The 25,559-nt window shown below is 44.5% G+C and overlaps 1 protein-coding gene across 2 annotated transcripts in view; it reads right to left on the bottom strand.

The window, feature by feature from the left end:
• Window positions 1-25,559, bottom strand: part of sema6a (sema domain, transmembrane domain (TM), and cytoplasmic domain, (semaphorin) 6A) — a 102,997-nt gene that overhangs the window by 45,018 nt on the left and 32,420 nt on the right. For both annotated transcript variants that reach the window (XM_053421307.1, XM_053421306.1), the window contains exons 2-4: window positions 13,036-13,196; window positions 12,078-12,195; window positions 502-562 (exon numbers count right to left, since the gene is read on the bottom strand). In XM_053421307.1, coding sequence (XP_053277282.1) covers window positions 502-562; window positions 12,078-12,195; window positions 13,036-13,135 — 279 coding nt within the window. In that variant the 5' untranslated portion in view covers window positions 13,136-13,196. The remainder of the gene's footprint in view (window positions 1-501; window positions 563-12,077; window positions 12,196-13,035; window positions 13,197-25,559) is intronic.

Here is a 25,559-nt window from a genome sequence, read left to right on the forward strand (position 1 = left end):
GTTGGGATGAGATGGAGAGTGGGATACTGCGGCTGAGGGCCTGTGCAAATATGAAGCTTTTTGAATAATCAGCAAATATACACAATGAGATCTTCCTCCCTCCATTTCTCCTCCTCCTCCTCTTTCTCCTCCTCTACTACCTACTAGACTTGCTCTCCTGTCCTCGCAGCTTCTGCACCGAGCCAATCGGATCCTCGGCCGTCCCACTGATGAGCGTGAATGACGCAGGCGTTTCGCGAGCTGATTGATTGGATAATCTTCTTAAAGGGGTCACCATGGCGAGCACGCCAAGCTCACACCGTTGAGCGGGTGAGTAAGACTGCCGGCCGGCACACGGCAGCGCACACACACACACACACACACACACACACAGACACACACACACCCCCACGTGCTCACGCAAACGCACAGTTGCACTCGGAGCCAGGTTATTAGGATACGTTGTCAATCACGGCACGCCCAGGACAACGTGTCCTCGAAAGGGACAGACGGCTCACTCACCTTACTGAAAAAGATCTCGTCACCGTTGGCAGTGTCTGTCTCCACCGTGTATATGTGATCCCTGCATTGGATGGATGGAGGGGGGGGGGGGGGAGAGAGGAGAGAGAGAGAGATGAGACGATAAGAGGTCAGACAGCAGCAGACAGTCAAAAATTCAACAAACAATAAACCCATTTCTCCTCTTCCCTCAGTTTTGCCCCTGCAGGCAGCAAACAACGTCGGAAAATGGAGCTTTGTATAAACTTTGTTCAAACTTCAAGAAATGACAATAAACAAAAGGAGGCCAGAGCTATTTGCTCTGTCAGACAGAAACAGTCAACAAAGGTTTAGAGAGCTGTGGCGCAGGCCCGGGGACAAAAGCCTCTTTGTCCCAGAGAAAGGTCTTGGGGAGGGGGGGGGGGGGGGGGGGGGGGGGTGAGGGAGGAGGGGCAGGTTGAGACGGGAGGTGCCAAGTCACTCAGGGCTGTTCAGGTCAATTAAGCCTAGTGTTTGAGCCACAGGAAATCTATACTAACACTCATTATAGCTCAGACAAGAAGACTTATGTGTGCTGGCCTGGAAATATACAGGCTTCTCTTTTATTACAAAGTCCAGCCATATAGGACTCAGCAGGGCATATGGAAGACATAAAACCCACAAGGGTTAACTACATCTCAGACAGACGCACCGGCTGGTTGAACAGGCATGTCGCTACACCTACTTACCGCGGAGAATTAGGGAGCAGACGCGGGGGGGGGTGCAGCGAGGAGGGGTGTGGAAGGTGTGGAAGTGGTGCGAGCGGAAGAAAGGCGGATGTAAAGAGGGAGAACCAAAGGTGACCACGCCAAACGCTGCGGCCGCTTTAATTTGTTGGAGATTAGCCGCTGAACGTGTTTTTAATCAAAGTGTGTAACAGTGGCATCGTCAGACTCGCGGCTTAATTACGTTCCAGATCCCCGACCTGCGCTCAGCCAGCACGGCCCGCCTCACTCTCTCATTAACTAAATCTAATAAAGTCTTTGGAGGAACAGACATGTTGAAATGAATCCACTTATATCACTTTCCTGGGGGCCCTCGCCGTCTCCTTGAGGATAAAAGCCGGTCGGCTGCGCGTTATCAGCCGCGATGCTCAAATTGAATAATTAATCTCTGAGAGCAGTTGAAATTAAGAAAAGAGTGTGTTTATTGGTGGGAGAGGAAAATGGTTTAGGTGATGTGACATGACTCAAACCTCTGACAGGCATGTTTTCTGAATTGTCTTCTATGACTACTTCTTTCCACGTCTACTCTGAAATCATTCTCTCTGCAGACGGCAGACTTCTTCTTCTATTGTTTAAAATCGCCTCAACTTCTTGCAATTGGTCCAAAAGTCCGAAAAAAGTTTTCCCTTCTGCAAAAGAACCGGCCAATGGTTCAGTTTGATCCAGACCATGACCATCTCTTTTGGTTGGACTAAATTTATGTCCGTTGGTTCTGACCGGGATCCAAGGCCCAGTTCACACTAAACTAAGTAGTGTGTGAAAGCGCCCTTAGCTCCCCTCATCAGGGAGGAGGTGGTTCTTGGTTTCTGTAGTGCCATTGAGCTGTCATGTGATTTACAGATCACCATAAATATATATATATATATATATATACACACAATTTGAAACCAAATCATACTGACAAACAAAATTGTCTTTTAGATGATGATACAGAAGCAGATATGAAGATAAATGACCAAAATTACATAACACACAAATACAACCCTTCATCTATGATTAAATATTGATTTTCTTTTTTTAAATAACTATAAAAAAAAAATGTTTTAGTCACTCAGCTTGCTCAAAGCTCGTATCAGTCTTTATGGATGACATCAGCTTTTCAAAGCCAAACTGTGGTTGACCTTAACGGCTCCCCAAACTAACTTTCTGAATGTTGAAATAAAAATGAATAAAAGGCTGTTCTTTGAAATCAACTGGGGAATCAAAACATTTTCATTTAATATTAAGCCATGAAAAGGAGAGGAAGTCTGCTTTAGGTCACTGGGAGGCTTCCTTTGGCCTCTCCAAATTTAAGTTCACTTGCACAATGCCAGATGCTGCCTGTCACCGTGCAGTCTACCACGGCTTCAAATGAAGTATTTTATGCCAAAACCGCAAACTCCACTGTAAAATGTTTCTTATTATGGCTCTCCAGTCGCACCCCCATTGCTCTACTCTCGCTAATTGATCTGGATTGAATTTCCAGGGCTCCTGAATGGCCCGTCTGTCCTTCAGGGTTCTGTTCACCTTGCCTCCAGGGTAACAGAACAGACTCAGGTCGCGTGTCTGACGTAAACTGGATTATAACTGTAATTTGTCAAAGATACAAAAATTCAAACTATGAGATAAAGCACGGACACAGAAGAAAAGCAAAACTGATGGGTGATAACAGTGATTGATGAGACCACTGACATGTTCCCCTATGTCATGCAAAGTTCAGCAATTTGTTCTTATAACTTAATTCATACATTAAACCTCAAACTTTATATTAAAAAGACAAAAACCAAACCAAAAGCCATTAAATCAGAGGATTACTTGGTGGATTTAGAGTAATCCCGTGGGTGATTTGACTGCCTGCGATTTTAAAACAGCTCACGAGTAATGTGTAATTGACTGGCCCATTATTTCCGCTGGTAACCTTCCCGGCCACACGCTCCCTGTCCCGGGGCCGCCTGCGTCCTCCCGGGGGCCACGGAGCTCCAGCCGCGGGGTTCTCGGTTCCAGCAGAGATTAGAGAGAGCCAAAGCTACGAGACGTCCCTCAAACATCCTGACTGGAGATGGCGGGGGGGGGGGGGGGGGGGGGGACAATGGAGCGGCTGTGTCTGTGTCAACACCAGCTCTCCAAACACACACACATGTGCAAAGACACCACACTAACACCGCCCCCCCCTCCTTTACCCCAACATGCTCAAACAAACACACACATGCACCCTTTCCCCCTCTCCAGCGCTGCACCTGAACCCACATTACAGCATCACTTCCCCCTGGTGCGTGACTCACATCTGACTTCAGGGTGAACAACAGGCGGAACGAGACCGGGGTCTTCAAGGACGACACTGGTGCTATTGTGTGTTTGCAGATCATTAACTTCCAATCGAATATAGTCAGTGTTATTGTGGCCCTTTTTTTCCCAAGCAGTTTTAAAAATTGATTTCCTGTGGCTCAGAGCCTCGGCAGCCGCTCTCCACAAAGACTGTGGAGACCTTCTGCCGTCTCACATCTGGATCCTCTTGAACTGTTCTAATCACAACTCAGAACACATCTGTTTGGATCAGTCTCCCCTGTGTAACATCTTATCCATCCCTCTTATTAGAGTTTTGCCTTTGGTTTTACTTTTAGTGACTCTTGTGTTCAGATGTGACGCACTGTGGAAGTGTCTACGCCTCTTACGCTGAATCTATCTGCTTTTAACGATCCTCTTTGTATTGAATGATGTCTGCGTCTCATCTTCTGATTTAAACTTTTGGGTTTTACTTTGATAATCCATGTATTTATGATGTATCATAAGGTTTCCTTTGGTGTTCAGAAAGGCCCTGTGAATTTTTTTAAATTAATATCATTAGTCTGCAGGCACACAGTGAGCTCTGTGTATTTAAATGAAAAGAGAGTTGAAACAAAACTTGAAACACGTGATCCCTCACAGTACTGGAAACTGAAACTATGGCTGATACCGGGAATTCTTTTCTTAGTTAATTAATCTGCCCGTATTCTTTCTTCTTCAATAATTTAGTTCATATTTTCTTGGTACATATGCAAACATCAGTTAATTATTTATCTTTTCTCCATCATGGGTTTTACTCCCTTTCTATTTTTCAACATCCCATTGTTGTCAGGTCACTGGTGCATGTTTGCCGAACGTCTTATTCAGTGTGTTTAGCCGCTTTCATGCAGACATCTTGATATATCGCTGCTTGCGCTATTAAGATTCCTTCAAAGACCATGTGCACGCTGCCCCTGCTGTGCGTGTGATGTCAGATCGTATACTGGCTTTGTGGAATCCGAGGTTGTGACATGTAACACAAAAGCATCTGTGTCCTGTCCCCCCACGGCTCTCCCTTTTACACTGACATCGGTGTGACTCTATATGAATATCATTGAAGAACAACACATCCCCAATGTTCATATTTTTATATACAGACTAGTGAGGCGGTGGGATAAAGGGGTAACATCCAATGATTGAACAGCCCGAGTAAAAGTTGGAGTTTTGTCTCAAGTCTCTCATCTTTCACCTTCCTTTAGATATCTCTCTCTCTCTCTCTCTCTCTCTCTCTCTGGTGGACACACCTCAGGGTTTCAAACCTTCTGATGTGGTCGGTTCAAATCCGTCTCAAAGACTCACTGTTACAGTCCAGCTCTCTCTCTGAGCTCTGATCTATGATTCAAGCATCAGGCCAAGAAGCCCCGTGTCATATTACACAAAACATAGGGGTCTATAGGGGCTGCGGTGTTGATGAAATGCAAAACACTGTGAGACTCTGCCGAAGACCAAAAAAAAAACTGAAGCCGTTGACGGGTGCAGAACATTGGCCGTCAATGTGAATCACTTGGCGTCGGCGTCTTATTTCCCGAAACTCCGTGACAAAGAAATGTGTGAGTAGGATGGGAGGTATGCAAATATCCTGTTAGACACAAAAAAATGGAGGACGGGTACAGACAGTGAGAATGGAGCTGGAGGATCGAGGCTAGACAGTGGACCAAGTGAGCGCGAGTGTGAGATGGAGTGCAACAGAGTGACATAGAGGGGTCTCCGGCGGACATGTACCCATGCATGGCCACGAGAACACAGGGGCTTTGTGTGGAAGAATGTCGTTTTCATAACAGCGCATTTTCGTTTGGGGGTGACCGCGAGCCAGCTCGGTCCATCTGCTGGGCCTTTGTCAAACTATCTCACATTCCAGTCGCAGAAAAGAGAGTGCGATTAGCATGCCCCCCACACCTTGTGCCACCACCCCTCTTTCCTCAAACCAAATGCCGGCGCGTCAACCCCCCCGCTCCACCTCCCACCCTTTCTCTCTCGTCATCCACTTCGCCCATATTCCTCTCTTTTAATAACTGGATCATGGGTGGTATAGAGGAGGGCCCATTGTGTGTTGTTTTGGCTTTCACTGGTTCAAATCCTCTTCACAAAGTGGAAGGGGAGGGAAGCGGGGGGGAGCCAGCAGGCACCTTCGGGCTCTGAATGGGCCGAGGGCATCGAGAGGCCCTCGCTGATGTGGTGGCATGAAATACAACACGTCAGAGTTCACTCACCCCCGAGCTGAGGCAGGTTGTTCTTTTTGAAGGGCGAAACTTCTCATTTCTACATTCCCACCACATCTCCTTTTGTGGGATTGTGTGTTTTTGTGCGTGGCTGGGTCAGTGGGACATGTTTCCTCACATTTAGGACAAACTTGGAAGAAGGATGTGACCTGGGTCAGGAGAACCCCTTTCAGTTTTGGTGTCCATTTGGATAAAGGGGCGGATCCAGGATTATTTGATCACTTCATCATTGCGCTTTTCAACATTGTCACCCTCCTCCCAGGGAATAATTAAACAACATGTAGCATAGCATCTCAAATGCATAAAAAAAAGTCTTAAGGTGAAAAGTAGAAATGTAATTCCATAACCAAAGAATGTTATGATACTAATAAAAAAAATGTATTTGCACTACAATTCCCTGTTGTTCTGGGAATCCTCAGTAAAAGCCACCTATAACTTAAATTCCTGCTGTTACACTAACAGGAAACTAATTGAGGAACTTTCAGACTCTGTGAATTTTGGATAAATTACTAAAGCAGTTAAAAACTTTGGTGTAAGAAAGTACTTTTTGTGTTTTTCCTTGAAAGTCGTCACAACTTCTGATTCAGGTGATTATGATTCCTGGAGCTGCGAGCTTTGTTCCAGAGTGCGGACGTGGCCGGATGGCCCACAGTGCAGCGAGGAGAGGGAGAGGAGGCGGCCGTGTAATCCCCGTCATTAGTGGGTTTTAACCGGATTTGGTGCCGCTACAATAATGGAGACTCCAGTGGCCTCCGCTGCGAGACCCAAAGAGACCCGACAGGGAAGGGCAGCGGCCACAGAGGCTCGACTGTTCTGGAGGACTCAACTGAGAGAAGGTAATCTGGATTTTTACTGTTTCTGTGTGTGTGTGTTTGTGTGTGTGTGTGTGTGTGTGTGTGTGTGTGTGTGCGTGTGTGTGTGTCTTTGTGAGCGCTAATGACAGCCACAAATTTCGGTCCCTAAACTCTCACACTCTCACACTGTCTCACTCTTCCACACTCACATTCTGCTGCTGGTTCCCATGCTTCCCAGTCTCATAGAGGGGTGTAAACAGAGTGTGGTTGGTGTTACCATGGTAAAGGCCGACTGTGGGCCAGGAATGGCGACTATGCCCTGCATGTGGAGAGACCTGGGGCATGCTTGCACACACATACACACACACATACACACACACACACACACACACACACACAGATGAAGATATACAGATTGTCTCATTATCTTCATGAAACTTCTCCTCATGTCTTCAAACCGTACCCTAACCTCGAAGGAAAATTCCTGTTTCATACAACCTGAGATTCATTTGCAAAGCCATAGCCTCCATTCCTGTAACATTGGACTGATCATGTTATTTTTTTAGACCATTACAACGTTGCAAAAAAGAAGTCAGACGATGCACAAAATAAGCATCATGCAGATTTCATAGAAAGACCAATTCTTGCTTAAAATACAAATAAAAATGTTATCCAAGATTTCCATTTCAAACATCCACACTCCTGGTTGTACTTTGCACGTGCACATTATACTCTGAAATATCTGCTTTACCAAAGAGATCCAGTAATATACAAATGGTTTCTAATGGTGTTCTTAGGACCCTCAGCAATGAGCTTGTTTCCTCCAAGGCAAAAAAAAAGTCTTTGGACACATCTGTCTGATTTAAATGACAAGATACTTTGATTAAATCCTTTTAATAAATACACAAACACACACATACACACACACACACACACACACACACACACACACACACAGTGGAGAGCAGTCACTTGCTGTGATTCGAGCAAGTATCTCCTCCGTTAAGAAATGAAGCCATAAGTTGTCTGTGCCAACAGCTTGTTACCTACTACCCGTGGTTATGTATTGTTAGGTGACCTCTAACCCCTCTAATCCTTTTTAGATGGTAGCAAAGGACGATATTATAAACAGAGATGTCCACATTAGAAGGATGGAGAGGTCTACAAAACTTTTGAATCCAATAGTCAATAATGTTTCTTTTAACTAAGACCATTCCACCACATTAAATGTATGTTAAAAACTGTAGCCATGTTAACTAACATCCGCTATAGCCTTAATGAGAGTTCTTACTTTAACACAAACCACACTATCATCCTCAACTAACCATTGCGACAAAGGTCCCGTACACCTGCTGCTGTATGGGACCCAATTTCCAAAGTTGTGCTCATTAATCACATTAGAAGGAAGGAACAAATGACCTATATGGTCGTTCAGGTTGAAGGACTTGTTGGTAAGAGATGCACACACACACACACACACACAGACACACAGACACACACACACACACACACACACACACAAACAAACACAAAAACACCCACACACACACACACAAGGATTTCCATGCACACGTGGATATCTTTTACAGAGATCAGAATGATATATCTCCCACTGCACTGATGATGAATTCCCTCTGAATGCTGTGCATGGGGCTGCCTGGACATGAAATATGGGTCAGTGTGGAACCTGCTGTGTCCGTCTCTCACCGCATCAGGAACACTTTATTGCTTTTAGCGAACGTGACTGTGCTGCTGAACACCTATGACATGCATGACGGCAGACACACATCAGCCACTGAGCTTCTCCCTATTAATGTCCATTACCCGTACTTTAATATACATCCTGTCTTGGTAATCACGGATAATGCGTAACAAATTGCTATAATAAAAAAATGTATCAGATTGAATCTTGGTGCCCGGCTGAATCCCATTGTTAATCACTACGATTTAACACATAAACACCTCTAGGTTTGATTCATGAATAACCTTTTTTTTTTGTCATTTGTTTTAAAGAACGAGAGAAATCAACTAAGCTTTTTAAAGCTGAACAAACGTCTCTTTGTCGGAGCAGTCGGATATCTCATCAGGCTGACTGGCGCCTCTGGGTAATGCGCCTGATGGAAACTGAGTCATGGAATAGGATTCAGAATATTAAGAAACTAAACTAGGCATGTACTGAATTCATAATCCACACTCAATAGGAGTCTAAGAGGTCGTACGATAATTTACGCGTATTGGAAAAGCCATACGACCTCATCAACAGAGGCCATTTTGTTCAATCCCTGCACATATAACAGCAGAGACAGGGCTGTAAAAGGAGCAGCTGATTCCAGCAAATCAATACATTTCATTCAGGGCTCAAAACTTTGGATGAATTATCAGTCACTGCATCTGTTGCTGAGTTCTTTCCCTGCCAACAACTTGACGCTTCCCCTCTATGGATCAAGTCACTTTTGTCCATTTACAATTTCATCAGTTGCTATGTTTGCATGCAGCGCACAGTTTAAAAATCTTGTGATTTTTTTATTGCCAGTGCCAAGGCGGGAGCCAAAGGGATTGAATGCACTGAGGAACGATTCAAAAAACAGCCTGAAACAGTGTTGGGCTTTGGACTGCATTCACAGCGGCCATCTGCAAGCTGCTCGGCTCCGAGAACTGAGGCCGACTCGTCTGGAGGCGCGATGGCAAAGCTGCATGATGCTGGCCCCAGAACAAACAAGTTATTTGACGGGACGACCATCATTAAAGCAACTATTGATGTGGCTGAGTTTTTTTCCTGCAGCGTTGTTGGTTGTTCCGTAGCAAGAGTCTTGCCGGGGTTGGCCGGCGTTCACATTGATTTCTAAAGTAGCGATTGTCTCCACAGTTTGTATTAAACTGTTTGTCATTCAACTCTTCAACGTGTCTCTATCAATATCCTCTTAGCGCCAGTGGATCTTTGAGCACAGGCCGTCGTCCTGTGTACATTATATTGACACAGAGACATTCTTCTCTGTGTCGGGATCAATGGTGGTCATCCGGCGCAGGTCTAATCTGAGGCGGCCATTCCAGTTATTCTGGGGTCAAATACCCTGCAGACGTGTCAGAATCCCCGTCCGCTTCATGCAAGCTGGAGTGCAGACACACCAGGTGAAAAAAGCCAACGCACACATTAACACGTGCATAACTCACTGCGGACACGATCATGAGCAACAGCACCAACGCCCATGAGCACAGCAACACATGTTCAACATAACACATGTATATCTATACATACACATACCCCCACCCCACATGGCACACTCAAGAAACCACTGTTAGATCCCCTCGACAACTGGTCAGCACTCTAAACTGGGCAAACACGCACCTGCTGGCTTTCGCACACTCTCAGACACACACACACACACACACACACACACACACACACACACACACACACACACACACACACACACTCTTATTACACCCCTTTAATAAACCCTCTGTGTCCCCCATCCCCCAGGCCCCTGTCACCCCCTGTGGAGCAGGTGGGCGACAGGCAGACCAAAGCCTCCGGTGCCGCCCCCCGCTCCTAAACTCACGCCACACACACACACCACACACACACAACACACACATGCTCTCTCTTTCACTCTGTTTCCCTTCTCACTCTTCCCTGCACCTTGTTTTAATGACCACAGATATGTAACAAAGCTGTGCCACTTAAAGCAGCAGCCTCCCTCCGCCATTTCATTTGACGTGCTTGGGAGGAAAACAAAAAAAAGACCCCCATTGTGGCTTTCAACAGTATCCAATCGAGTCTGCCTCTCAATTAGCTCGATGGCAAACAGCAAGAACAAGTAGATACAGATCTGATTTAACTAAGACTTACACTCCACACTCACACTTCCACCTGCCCCGCCTGTCGATGCTGCAGGCCCGACCCTGACTGTTTCTGCAGAGCCACGAGGTGAGGCAACACAAACCGCTCGAAAACTACTGATGAGAAGCGAGAAGACTAAATCAATGTCGGCTTTCTCTATGGCTCCAGATGGTGTAATTGAGCTATATCATCTCAGAAAGAGACACACGAAAAAAAGGGGTGAAAAACAGACTGATGGACAGACTGAAAGCAATAAAGGCAGGTGACAGACATGGGGAAAGAGTGAGCCAGACAAAGAAAGGAGTTTTAAAGATCGATGTGCGAGGGCAACTGGTCTGTCAGCCAATAAAGAACCTAAACTTCTCTTCTCCTCCTGTATTGTGATTTATCGACAACACTCGGTGGATTAAGGTTGTTTGGATGTTGCGCTGAGACCCAGAATATTGATTACATCAAGTTACATCTTTCTAAATAACAGGAAAAGGTTTTTCATTGAGAAAACGTTTTTTTATTAGTTTAATTCATCTTTAGTTTTCATTTGAGTAAGTGTGAGTGGCTTTGTGTGTTTGTGTGAGTCCGTGTGTCTGCCTGGATGTTTGAAAAGCAGGACAAAAGTCTGCAGGGACGTGGTTTGAGGCTAAAGGGTTTTGGCAGATGCTGAGATGAAAATAGCAAACAACACTGAGGTAATAGGAGGAAAAAGTCCACTTGAACAAATCCAGTCTCGAGATTCTCTCTGAATTGGTCCCCGCTGATTCGTCAAACTTTAAAAGAAAACAGCACAGCAGGGCTCCACAGTTCCGTTCGATAGGCAGACTGCTGGGGATCTCCCAGCCTTCAGCCGTTATCGAGTTAAAAAGGATCACATGTTAACGACCCCCGACCGGCAGCAATTGATGAGAATCATTCGTAGCTGAAAATCAACTTGAGTCAGCGGCTGTAATATGAGAGGGGGTGACGTGATGAAGGGTTCAATAATCCTGGTGGAGCCGCGCCTGCTCAGTTTGATTGCACGTTTATTCCACAAAGACATGCGGAGAAACTTGCAGTCATTTAAAGTGTCTTCTTGAATTTGTCTGAAGTAGCACCACTATCTGAGGATCTATACATGAAGACCATGTTTAAACTAGAATTACCGCTTCGATGTCGTATGCCTCCACCCACCAAAGCAGTTCAGTCTAGATCATTTCTTTCTTTCCGACTCATATGAGGTCACTGTGACCTTTGACCACTGAAATCTAATCGGTCCGGTCCTGAAAGGTGATCCTGAGAGATCACGTACAAGAGGCCAGAAACCTGATTCGTGATCCCACTGTGACCTTGACCTTTGGCCACCCAAATGTGTATTTGCCATTTTAGCAAATTTTGAGGCGTTGTTCAGTTTAAAAGTTCACAAGGGTTTTATGAGGTCACAATGACTTTGACTGACAAAGTTGAATCTCGTCATCTTTAAGTAAGCGTTTGTTGAAAATCTAAAATCACAGTGACGTTGACCTTTGACCACCAAAATCGAATGACTTCATCTCAGAGTCAAATCGAACATTTGTGCCAAATTCTAAGATATTCCCTCCGCGCGTTCTTCAGATATCTTGTTCCCAAACAACCCCAAAGCCTATAGCCTCCATTTGCTGTTGCTGGCACGGAGGCAGACAAATCTGACCACACAGCTTTCATCACTTACCTGGCAGCGATGTATATCGTCCTGTTCATGATCATGATGAGCTGGATGTCCAGTCTGTGCCGCTGTGTGTTGTTCCTGCCAGGTTTGTGGCCTACAAATGCTGGATACTGCTTTGTGTCTGCAAGCAAAAGAAAAAAAAAATTATTCCAGATTACATAGCTAATTAATAAATGAAGGATTTGGTTATTCCTGAGTTTGAAATCTTGTGTCAGGAGTCTAACAGGTTACAGGTCAAATGTCAGCCTATATGTTTTTTATAGCTGGATGAGAAAACGCTGCCACAATAGTTGGCTGAGCTCCTGCTGTGATCATAAATTGCTGGCTAAAAATGTGCCGCATTGTTCTATGCAGTCGCTCTATTGTCCGTGGCTTTGGCTGAAAGTGCTGGGTTTGAATAAATAGTCTGATAGGGGAGCGGGACGTTGTGAGGGCGGCTGGCGTTTGTTTCAAGCTGTCCTGGCCGCGAGATACAGCAAACACGCCCGGAGAGGCTTGAACGGGACGGGACAGAGGGAGAGAAACAATGACTATATCTTTATAGCCTGCCACGGCATTACCACTATCACACACAGAATTAGGATTCCAACAGAAAAACAGCAGATTACTCTTTGATGTGGGGTGGGCTCTGTTTCAAATGCCGCTTTAAACCCTTCAGTATGGAGTGTGTGGACGGGCCAATCCTCGGCCCCCAAATTACACTCCATTCCCTCAAAATGCATTCAGTGTGGGAGGAGGTGGGGGTGGCGGAGGAGGCAGGGGTCGAGAGGAGGAGTGGAGGAGCGAGAGGATAGAACAAGAGACCAAGATACCAAGAGGGGGGTTTTGTGAAAAGGAGAAGAGGGAAGAGAAGTGCAGGAGAGAGAGAGAGAGAGAGAGAGAGAGCGAATGGGGACTTGTGATGAGAGGAGGGACAACAGAGGCACATCAAGAAAGAAAGAGAGGGAGAGCATATACTTACAGTTGCCGTGTGAGATGCTAATGGGCTCGCTGTCTTCGGGGAAGCCCGCCCCGGCTATTTGCAGTAGCGTGAAGTAGAGTAACAAGGCCTCTGACCTCATGGTCGCACCAACACTGCTGCTGCCGCTGCTGCCGGTCCTCTGCTACAGATTTTTCCTCAGCCTGTGTTATGCACGAGAAGAGTGGGAGAAAAGGAGGAGAGGGAGGTAGTGGAGAGGGATGGTGGGGAAGGAGTGGGAAAGAAAAAAAAGAGAGAAAGTTTATCAAACAAATCGTTTTTTTCACCTGACTGCATCTTCGATTATTTTCCCTTCTCAGTTTCTGCCTTCATTGTGTGAGACAAAGAAATGCAAAATCCAGGAGGGAAAGAGAGGAGGCATAGAAAAAGGAAGGAGTTAGCCAAACAAGTTCAAGTCCACACTAAATTGGCTGTTGGTGCATTTTGCACATTGCACAGCTAATTGCAATCTGTCGCAGATATATTTATATGCCTTTTTGATGACTCGAGCGAGCTGTGCTGTAAAGCGAAACAGAATTAATTGGATTAGGTGGGTAATATGCGTCATAGATCAATGTCAGGCAGAGAGGATGTCTGTGCTTCGGTCTCTCTCCCTCTGTGACAGTGGGAGGGCTCTTGTTGAGATTAACCTGCTGTAAAGTGGGGGCAGTACCTGGGGATGGGGGTGGATGGGGGGGCAGGTCATATATTTCCCACTTGTCAGTCTCCTTTTTAATGACAGAAATCCCCGATGCCAACGCCCACATGCTGATGACCACTACATAAAAACACACTATCTAAGATTCACCTAGAGGCTTTCCTTCCTGTACTCTTCATCAAATTAAAGGTTATCTTAAAGGTTATATAGCCTATATACACAATCCATTAATAAAGCAGCCAACATTGATTTTTTGTGTAAAGATATACTGGAGTGTTGGCCACCTGAGAGAGAACGGTGCATTCACATGCTCCTCAAAAGGTCCGACTTGCCGAGCTGTGACTTTGTGCGTTCATGTGCTTTGAAGTCGGAACGTGGGAAAAACATGGGCACTGTTCAAAATGTGTACTTATGGGTTGGAGCATTTAACCAACATCATAACCCCTCTTTATATATTTGCATTATATTGAAGAGCAAAGAGATCAGATCAGTCATAAAAACGTGTGTGTGTATACTTTGATCTCACTCAGCATAATTGGGATGACTGTCCTGTTTATCTTATTTACCTTATAATCATGGAAAAACACGATGTCCTCAACAAGGTTATTTTTCCAGTGTAATGTTTTCCTCCAGAAGTGGATTTGACAGCAGGTGCACTAAATTGTGTTGATCCAATGTTTTCATTGCACAGACCGTGGCAACTGAGCTTTCCCTTCTGCAGTTTGTGGCAACAAATGACTCCCATAAATCACCCAAGACAATTATTGCGTCTCTAATCTAATCAAGAATAAAGCATTTAATTTGCATAAAACACCTTTTTTTTTCTGTCTATCCAAAGCTGCAGGGGGTGAGATGTTGTTGGGTAGATCGAGATTGAGGGGGGGGGGGGGCTTCAGGGATGAAGAATTGAATAAAATAGTCTATTTCATTTTCTCCAGTCTGATAAAAAGTTGTTTATCCCACGCTGTATTCCCATTCGCTATTGTACGTCCGATTTGGAACAAACAGGGGGGAAGAAGGAGGGGGAAAGAGAGAGAGGGAGAGAGAGAGAGAGAGAGAGAGAGACCGAGAGAGAGAGAGAGGGAATTACTCTCTCTTCTCTTTGTCATGTCTCTCTCCCTCTCTCTCTCTCTCTCCCTCTCTGTCTCCATGCTCCTGTGAATCTCATTCAGGAGAGGAATGAAAACACTATTCACTGGGAGAATCACTTTAACACTGAGGAGAATACCAATACTAAAGCCTGGATACGACCTTGATCTCACAAGCCGTCTCTGTTCCCCTCCCTGCCTCCTCCCTCCTTGGATTATTCCTCTCACACCGAACTCTATGTTTTTTGAAAAGGAAAAAATAACCAAATGGATTTTCCCCCCTCGCACTCTCACCTTCATCACACAGCAAAGGTTGACTGAGCTGATCTCGCACCGAGAAATTCCAGCTGTTTTCAGATTGTAAATGAAAAAAAATTCTACTCTCCACATACAGTACAGCAAACCACTGTGGTGGGCTGAACCTTGACCCGGAAGTCCTCCAGTAATTGACTGATTGATGAGCAGGAAGTGGCACGAGGCGGAGAGGTGAGCCCCGAAGGAGCTAACACGGTGAATGACGGATGGAGGTTGTGCCGAGCCAGAAACGAGATGTGGTTTCGCTCTTAACTGGGGTCAAATACATGGGAATAACCTTGAAATGACATTTTTCGATAGAGCTTACCCACTGTATGTCAGAATCAAATGAGAAACTGCAATAGCTGCTTCCTCCGTTTGAATGTAGATGATGTGCTATTATTATTACCCTTGTTTATTTGTTTGTGAACAGAATTACCAAAAAACTGCTGTTGAGATTACTGCGAAACTTGGTGAAAGGATGTGGTGTGGGTCAGGGAAGAATCTATTAATTTCTATAGAATTTGGGAATAATTCATGAATGTAGGTGAAGAAAATCAGGCACATTTGAGGTACTAATATCTATGAGTGTGCATTATTTATAGGGGGATGTCAGGCCTTGGTGGACGCATGTGTTCTACTAATGGCTTCTCTAGTTGTTTGTTGAAAGTGTCTTCAGGTGTTCAATCATTCTCCAGATGTTTATCCCGCATGTGTCTAGAATCTGTGGCTCCTGAAGGCAACGCACATCCTCCGTCTATATGAGAGGGTTGTAACAGGTTGCTGAAATCTGGGAGTCAAACCATCTCCCACGCTGCCTCCTGTGATACACAAAATAAATTGAGCACAGGATTGCTTAAGTGAAACCCCTAAAGCTTCCGGTGGCCCTTTCATTAGCAGCTGCCACACGTGAGCAACAGGAGGGAGCGAGACACAGTCTGTCTTCACCGAATTACGCTCTTTTTATGGAGGAGCAAATTGCTTCCTTGTGAGTGTGTGTTGATTTCAGAACAAAACAAGATGTGTACAAACGCACACACACACACACACCAACCCACTCTCTAAGAACATAATAATCCTGGTATCCAGGCTTAAAACATGTCTTTAAACTCCAGCAATAAATTATCCACTTCCACACAAACACAGGTGGAAATGTGTGGATTTCCTGTCTCATAATAACTCTCCTTGAAAAACAACCAAAGAGAAGTCATATAGAGAAATAACCTTTTGAGAACCTCAGCTGCTGTTTCCTCACACCCCCCACACTCTCGGTGATAAACTAGGTGGTTGTGCATGCGTGCGTTCAAACAGGCATGTGTGTGTTTGCGTGTTTGGAGCAGAAAGAGGAGAGAGGGTAGAGTTAATCAAGCTAGATGCTGGCATGGGGCCGCCAGCAGGTAATAAAAACACACGGACCCCCGGCCCAGAATCCCTCTGCATGTGTCCTCCCATCTTATGAATAACTCTACACACTCGGTCACACTGCATCCGTGCAAGAGGAAAATACACTCTGCTAGAAGGAGAAAAGAACCTGAACTCAAAGTATATCATGAATTCATTCAACCCAAAGCAGACAAACAATCTCTAACACGCACGTCAACTTTCTCTCCCAAGACTGAGCAGCCCCAAGGGGCCCGCCAACCCAAAGTGCATTAGCTTCAACAATAAACATATTACCAGGCCTAATGATGTCGTTACTTAGCTGTTGGTGCTCGGAGCTAAATAACAGACATTTGTTAGAGTGACAAGGTCAGCCACAGTGGGCTTCAGGTGAGGACAAGGAAGGAAGTGTTAGCTAACATGTGGCCACACGTGCAGTTTACGAGCACAAACTAACAGAGCAGCAGCCCAGATGCACATGCTAATGCCTGGTTGGGAACATTTTCCCAAACACACAGCTATTAAATCTCGACAAGGTCCCAGCTATTCATTTCCTGGAGGCCCCCCCACTGTGCCAGCCATCAAACCGTGCAATGAAGTGCAAGACTAACATTTGATTAAATCAGAGTAGACCTGTTGATGAGCGACAAACCACAGTATCTGTTGTTTCAGCTAAGTGCCCGAAAAACAGCATGTGTTTACACTCCAGTGGCAAAGCCTCAATCCATCAGGAGAGGAGTTAGTGTGGTGTCAGTACCGAAGGAGACGCTGCTCAGGGTGGATGGGCGGGTCAACAATACGTCAGACTTTAATATGTTTATTCATTCATTCATTTTTTATCTATTTCGAATATGTGAATTTAAAAAAAAGAATTATACAAACAAATGGAAAATTAAATATTCAGAAAGAGTTATCAGGAAAGAAAAACTCTTAATGGTTTAATCTACATAATCAAAAAGGAGTGAGAATCAGTACAAAATTAACTTCATGGTTTCTTAACCATCATATGGACATTCCAATAACCTTAAGCTGTTCTTAATAATATAACCAAGATGTCGAAGGTCCTCTAACCTTAATGTGATACTAAACCAAACCCCAACCATGTTCTTTCCGTCTCCCTAACCATGTTGTTTTTGTGCCTAGACCTAACCAAGCCTTAACCACAGTGGTTTAAAATCAGATAATTCCTATTTACATAATTCTGGAGGACCTGCTGTTTGTTTGTTCTATCAAACCATTGGTCTGTAATCAACAGGTAAACCATTTTGAATGGCTGCAATGTACATAAGTGGCACATCTGTGTCGAATTGCTGACCTGTGTGTTAACGACATAAATAAGGTCTGGTAAGTTGTGCCACATAATCAAATTCAGTATTGGAAATGATGTATTTAAACATGTCATTGCCAGACGCTGTGAAAAAGAGTGGACCATAGACTAGTCAGGAGGAAAGAGCAGCTCTTGTAAATGCTGTGTGACAGCAGTGCACCTTACATGTGTTTATATTTGGCCGTCTGGGTAATGTCCGCAGATTGGTGCTGAAGGTTTTACAGATGACAGGAATGTCTACGAGATGTGGCGGCTTACTGGCAATGTGCTGCGACATGTCTGTGTGTATTTGTAGCCCGTCACCACATTCGGTGGAGGGGCTGTTATTTTTATCTTTAATTGAAATGATGTAACAGAGGATGCACATAGAATGCACCATAGAATTGTGGGGCATGACGTCTCGTGAGGAAACAGAAATGTTCCTGCTGCTCGTGGTCTCAGACCTCACACCTGGAGGACTGTTGCTTCAAGAAGAAGTGGAGGGTAAAGGAAAAGTTCAAAAACAGTACGAATAAAATCTAAAGTAACAGCACGCCTCCGTTCTTCAAGAGATAAATCATCCATTTAAACATGAGGGGAAAATCTGTTAAAAGAATGAAGCGAGAAGAGCAGTTTGTCTGTTTGTTGATTTTCCAGTTGCTTTTCATGGTCGCTGGAACTGAATAAAAGCCAAAGTGAATTTACAGGCTCATGAATGACAGCGGGGTAATTCCAGCACCTTCAGAAGTTTCTGCTGCGTGTGACAATCTCACGGCACTACAGAGCAGAGGCAGACCTTACACACAAGTGCGAACACAGCTCCCCCCGGCACCGGACCACAATAAAACTACACAACTCAGCCACATAAATACCATATCGCCAAACCTAACAGAGCTTCAGACCACACCTGTTCCCAGAGAACGCTGGAGGAGATGGTGTTCGGGGGTGAGGTGTGAAAGAAAGAAGAGAAGACGACCAAACAGAGAGGGGGGGGCTGGATAGACAGCCAGGTGAGAATAATTCATTGATCCACCATATGGGGATAAAAAATATGGAACAAGTCCAACCACCTCGGGCTCCAAAATTGGGAGGATACCTTGGCAGGTGTTTACACTTGTCAGCCCTGGCCTGATAAATCAGAGGGAGAAGACAGGAGGAGCTGTCTGCCTCAACCCAGGAGGCCACGATAAGAGGCGAGAATGGAGAGGGAGCGAGAGGGAGGAACCTGCCTGTCTTTCTGAGAGCAAGAGCCAAACTGGCATCCAATACAAAGACACACACGCACACACACACACATGCACACTACCACAAATAGTCCTCGAGCCATCAAGTAGCATTCTGGTGCTATCCTTTTTCCCTCCCCTGTTTTTCTTCCCTTGTGCTGTTTTTCAAATGAATATCGGTATGGAGGTAATCCATCATGGTTGGATTATTAAAAGACAATGAAGTGGACATGAATGAGGCACCCTGTCGCTGTTGGCCCTTTATTGAAACTGAAACCCAAACTCAAGAATGCCCCCCCCCCCCCCCCCCCCCCCCCCCCCCCTTAAAGAGGTGACGGATTGATTCTGGAAGCCGGCCAAAGACGCCTCAGAGAGAAAGGGCACAGAAGAACGTCATGGAGCAGAAGCTCGGCGTCGACTTGGAGTAACGGCGACTTAACAAAGACATTCGGTGAGGAAAGATAAGCTGCTATCTTTATCACCTTGCCTCCGTGATCTAGGAGCCATTATGCCTGGATATGCCTCTGTGCTTCTTAATCATTAAAAACAATTATCTCTCGGACATCCTTTTTTGAGACGTACTGAGGTCACTCTTTGTAGAGAAATAGGATAGGTCCAGAAAGAAGGTGAGTAAAAAGGAAAAGTCTAAAAAGAAAAAGAGAGAAAAAGGAAAAGAAGAGGACGGCAGGTTGCGTCTGAGGATGATCCGAAGTAAAGTGACATCACACTGCCACCAGCAGAAATCAATGGAGGGGAAAGATGAGAGGAGATAACTACCTACAACTCACTACAAGGTTTCTTAAAGTAGGTCAAGAAGAGTTGGAGCCTATACGAGGGCTCAAAATTAATCTGCAAAAACCTCTGACAGTTGAAGGTTTCGCCTAACGCACAAAAATGTGTTACACAAAGTTAGATAATTGGCCAGAAAAGATGTCAAAGACTGGATATTCAACACGAGAAAATAACACTGGGTAATATCATCCGAACTTTTCTTATTGATGCTTAGGGTATCTCAGCCTCTCACTTTCTATCCATGCTAGGACCAGAACTTTAGTTCTGAATTAGAACTATTGGATGGATTGCCTTGAAATGTCGTACAGATATTAACCATGGTGCCAGCGGGGGTGCATCCTAAGATCCGGCACTATGAAGTTGACTTATGACATAAAATTAGGTGCAGATTTTATGTTTTACCCACGAGATCAATTGTAATCTTGACAAAAGATTCCTCCTAAGTTTCCTCTAGTGCCACCATCAGGTAGAAAGTCCAAAGGCTATATAAGCTGTATAGGTCTGAGCCTTTTACCGATGTATCAGCATTTATGTTTGCTGATAAAACAAACTTTTGTTTTACTGAATAGACAATGCAGAAAAGATGTGCATTTATTTCTACCTTTGAATATACATTTAGAAGTAGTTGTGTATTTCTGTTTTCTTTATTTATAGTTATAACAACAATTTATTTAAAATGTTTCACAGCCTTATATCACTCGTAGTGGCTATAGTTAGCACCGTCGCGTTACGAGTCACACGTCTGATTCAAGTCCACCAACATGCTATTTAAAGCGTTAGGCCCACTATCACCTCTATGTTCCATCACCTCTGAGAGAATTAATGAAAACATTTATTAAGGTATCACCATCATTCCTCCGTTTCTCTGTTCTCAACCCTTTTCACTTCTTTTCATCTCCTTCAAAACGGCAGCTAAAAAAGGGCAGGCGGCTTCTTTGTCTGGAAAAATAATTTATGTATCAAAAACAGCCCCCACAAAGTGACACACACACACACATACAAACACACACACACACACACACACACACAAAGCCCAACTCACTTCACACATGCATTGCTTAGAAGATTGACCCCCCCGAAAAAGAACAAGGTTTCACATTTAAATACCAGAACCTTTTGCAGGCCTGTCAGTCACTGGCAGCGATGACACAAACGGGGCGACTTAATCAATTTGGGAGCAGATGACACGGAGCTGTGTGGGGAGAGCAGAGGAAACTACTGCTGATAAGAACATGCTCGGCTGCACATGGCCTTCTCTTTTGATCCAATTATCTCTTTGGTCTGATGGTACTCCGTCCGCCTCTCTGAATGTTTGACATCACCCTGTTTATCCTTTCGCTTTTTCTATCCTGTGCATTTCTGAGTAAAAGATCCCCCGCCTGGTGACCCCGGTCAAAAGAGCAAAAGCAGCTCAGAGACACCGAGACGCCGGGTTTCTCCTGAGGTGCAGCGGGGAAGGAAAACCGGTAAAAAAAACATTAGAATGTCACTGAGCTAAATGCCACATTAACTCCGCAGAGGGAGAGAAGCTGGAATGACTGAAGCACAGCGCCCCGTGGAGCAGCGGTGGGGGTGTTGAGACTGTCACACAGCATAATGCACATTTTACTCGGGGAACTCACTTTGTGAAAGCTGACTGCGGGATGCCTTCAGGTGTTGCTGCAGCCTGCCATGCTAAGCTCAAGTCCCGATAAAGACTTCCAACCTGTTTGGTTGGTGAGGCGAGTGATCCTTTAAATTTGGCTGCCTGGAGTCGAAAGCATGCGACAATATGTTTGGAGATGTGTGTCCCTTACAGGCGGAACTAAACGCAGGAGCAGATAAGACTTCAAGGAAGGGGTTAAGCACAAACTGCTTCGGCTCTCATCCTCAATAAACATCAGTAGGCAAAAGCATAACAGGGGAAATCCATTAGTGTGGATAAGTATTTCCAACTCCAAAAAGGCATGGGGCCCAAAATGATTTTTTACGCGATTTCTAGAAGAGAAAAAACAACGGGGAGAGAGAAAAGCTTGATAGATTTGCAGAAATCCTTGAATAAGTTCTGTGAGTCACGGCAGAAATTTGTTTGGGTATTTAGAGGAGTATGGGAGAAGCAGCTGAGGGACACGGTGTTCCTGGGGTAGTTTTCCTCACAAGTAAATGAGGATGAGCAATCAATAAAACGATAGCTGTAATTCTGGCCCGAGAGCTGGATAGCTACAAACCCCTTTCCTCAACAGGCCTGGGCTGTAAATGAGAAAAGTCTCAAAGTCAATATTCAACGGCGGCTCACTAAGTGGTTTTACTATGGATAAAACAGACTCAAGGAGATTTGTGGGAAAAGAAATGAGAATTTTCATTCCTGCTGGGCCTTGACTAAATAGACATGAAGTTATAATCAATGCGGCATCTATGTAAGTACAACGTCATGGAAATCTGCTGTATCTAGAACCAACCTGACCCCTGTTCTCGGAGACATACACAATAAAGTAGTGCATGTGTTTATATATAAACACACACAGAGTACATATATATGTGTTTTCCATTCCATGTGAACGGAGAGGAGCTGTTTTATTGTTGTGTTCCTTTCCTGTCGTCGCAGCTGAACTGGGAAAGCAGAGGCAGGATATGAGCGGATGGCCTGCGGGGACTGAGCGTGAGGTGTGATGGGTTTCTGTGGTTGCATCCATCTGCTGCCGTTTTCACATCTCACCATCTCCATAATAGGTGCGCTTCAGAGTTTTTACACGGCCGTGACACTATCTCTATTTGTGCCTCGACTAGTGTACCTGTAATGCACTGCAATCTCTACCGCCGTCCATGATGAGCTCTGCCACCTTTTTCTGACAGTCCATCAACTGTGCGCTTTTAGCAACACACACAGAGACACACGTTATCATCAGCTGCACATCCTCGTGACCAACGAAAAATAAAAAACCATTAGAAATGTAATTGTGCGTTGTAGATAAATCTGCTGGATAGCTCGGGACACCATGTGCATCTGTTTCACTAATAAAGTCTGAAAATGCATGATTTCATTTGATGGTTTGCCTTCACAGAGAATCATTCCAGCTCCGTTAATAGCCTTTTCTTATTGAGCTCCCAGTTTATTTGATGCAGGTTCCATTATGCTAAGTGAACCGGCTTCCTCGCTGATAACTGGTTAGCTGACCTTCCGATCCACAGCAGCGTGCCCATCAGATCTGTCTGAGCATGATGCTGATCTCTACTAAGGTGATGTGCAGGCGATGGATCGGGGGAGAGCAGAGCACAACACCCGCACACACTTCCTTGGTCTCTCTCCTTATTTGTCTCTTTATTCACTTTATAACAACCCTCCTGTTTAGTTACATCACAGTTTCTCCTTCTCTTTGTTTGCCTTCTCTCACTTTCCTTCTCTCACGGTCCCCCGTCCTCCCTGCAACACATACTTCTTCAGAACACCAGCCTCGTACCACACACTCTGTTTCTCTCCATTTTCCTCTATGACAGGAAGCATATTTTTATAATGGCTTATGAAATAAACTAAACCCAATTACGTCCTGTGCTAGCCCGCGATATTGTGATGCTGATAACAGAGTATCTTGTTTTCTGTTAGTGCATCACATCCAATAGCATTATGAATCATCTCCGATAATCCAGGACATTCAATCCAGTTGCTGCATGGGGCCACAGTCGCTGACTGACAACACATTACACCAGCGTGGTTATTGTATTGCCAATGTACAAAATGAATCTGTCTAAATGTCGTTATCTCCACAGACCATATTGTGGGAGGGATGCAGCGCACATCCAGCTCCAAACTAATGAAAGGAATGACAATGCTCAGGAAGGCAGATCATGGAGAGGCCCCCCCGCCAGCGTGCAAAATAAAATGTGCGAAAAGAAAATTTGTTACACGGTGCGGTACAACCAGCTGCAAATAAGTGTTGTCGGTCCGCGGCTGAGTGGTCATTACCATTACTGTTATGTCCAAGACGAGGAAACGCAACACAATAAGTCCAATGATTAACTCTAACTTTTAAAACCAACGCCTGTGTTTTGGTTCAGCTGCTGATACGTTACACTGGGGGAGGATAGAGGGGGAAGTGAGAGACATTAACAAAACTTAAGATATGAAAGAGAAGAGATTTAAAGACTAGGATGTGTTCGGAGAAACACAACAGAAGTGATAAAAGCAAGTAGTCCTTCAGGAAGCCAATGTCTGCGTCTCTAAATCCTATAAGAACCAAGCCAATCCGAGCCATTACACCACACACAACTGACTAGCATCACTGAGATTCTTCTCAAGACAACAGCAATACATGACGAGCTAGAGTATTAGTAATAGTAACTGTATTCATATAGCACCTTTCAAAACAATATGGATAAAAACAACAACAAGGTTAAACAATTTACAAGATAAAATAGGATTATGCCACAAAATATATTATTTTTTAAAGATTCTGGAGAAAATAAATGGAATTATTCTTGTATCTTTTATCATGAAACAAACAAGTCAAAGTTTTTTTTGCCAAAAAGCTTCTATTTCTAATCCTAAAAGTTCAAACTTTGCAAGTCCACAGTTTATGATGTTAACATGTCCCTGACCTGTGTTACGATCAAGTCACATTCCAACAAAAGTCATAAAGAAATAAAATCTCTACCCAACTACGAAGGCGACTTAGTGATTTAGGCCAATTATCCACTAACTATTAGCTATGAGCCTACAAACAGAATCCTTTTAGGTTTGGACGCAACTGGGGCTGGATTATGAGTTAACCTTGGTTAGCTCGAGATGTGTTTATGTAGCACGTTGGACTCGTTTGACATAGCAACAGGTTCGAAACATAGATACTTCTTTAACGTCAAGCAAAGTCGTAAAACTGAGAGCGTCTGCATGACCGGCACTGAAGTGTAAGTTCATAAACACTGAGTGCCAGGTCCACGTAATGAGCTGCATGAACGCTGGAGCCACAGGAGAGGTGCAGTCTTTATAATGAGACCACAAAATCAATACGGAAGAAGCTGCTCGGCTGCGGCACAAGTTCATTTATGCAGCAGTGTATAAGACAGCCCCGGGATAAAAGCAGACAAGTTAAAAAATGTTATGAGAGCAGCATAGGGGAAAAGAGATACAGCCCTCCCCGTGCTCATCCTGTTATAGTCTACTCTAAGTGATGTATTGGTAATGCAAGTGCCCGTAGCACTTAAAACACTTGAGCAAAAAGAAACACCTAATTGTTAATCTAAGAGCGTTTCACAATGGAAAATACATTCGGTTTTCTGAAGGGAGGTCATTTAAAAAAAAAAGACACATCCATATAGATATAGAGCAGTGGGGGTTTGGGTCCTGGACTCGACCCAAAAGTGGTTTTATGAGATCAAATTGAAGACAGACAGATAATATATGTTGTTAGTAGTTGTATTTGTTTTACATCTGTTTCAACCAAGATGCACATGGTTTCTTATATGTGGTAATTATGCAGTAATTACAGTGTGAGGTTCTAATCAGCCCTGGCGCTACTGTAAAGTCACACACTAACTAGTTATGTACAGTAGGAGGTTTCACCTGAATTCCATGGGTGTGAGAATATGCAGAAAGTAAAGCTGTTTTCAGACACACTAACAACAGGGACAATCAGTCGGGGGGGGGGGGGGGGGGGTGCCTGGGTAGAGCACGCAGGAGGCAGGACACAACGTTTATATTTTTGTATATATGCCGGTGACCATGTGCTATATATAGCACATTGGTCCTTATCTCTCCAAAACCTCTCCAACAGTAGAAACAGTTCCTGAAAATCTCTGGATTATCTGACTTGGAC

The sequence above is a fragment of the Pleuronectes platessa genome, chromosome 4 (genome assembly GCF_947347685.1).
Source record: "Pleuronectes platessa chromosome 4, fPlePla1.1, whole genome shotgun sequence".
Taxonomy (NCBI): domain Eukaryota; kingdom Metazoa; phylum Chordata; class Actinopteri; order Pleuronectiformes; family Pleuronectidae; genus Pleuronectes; species Pleuronectes platessa.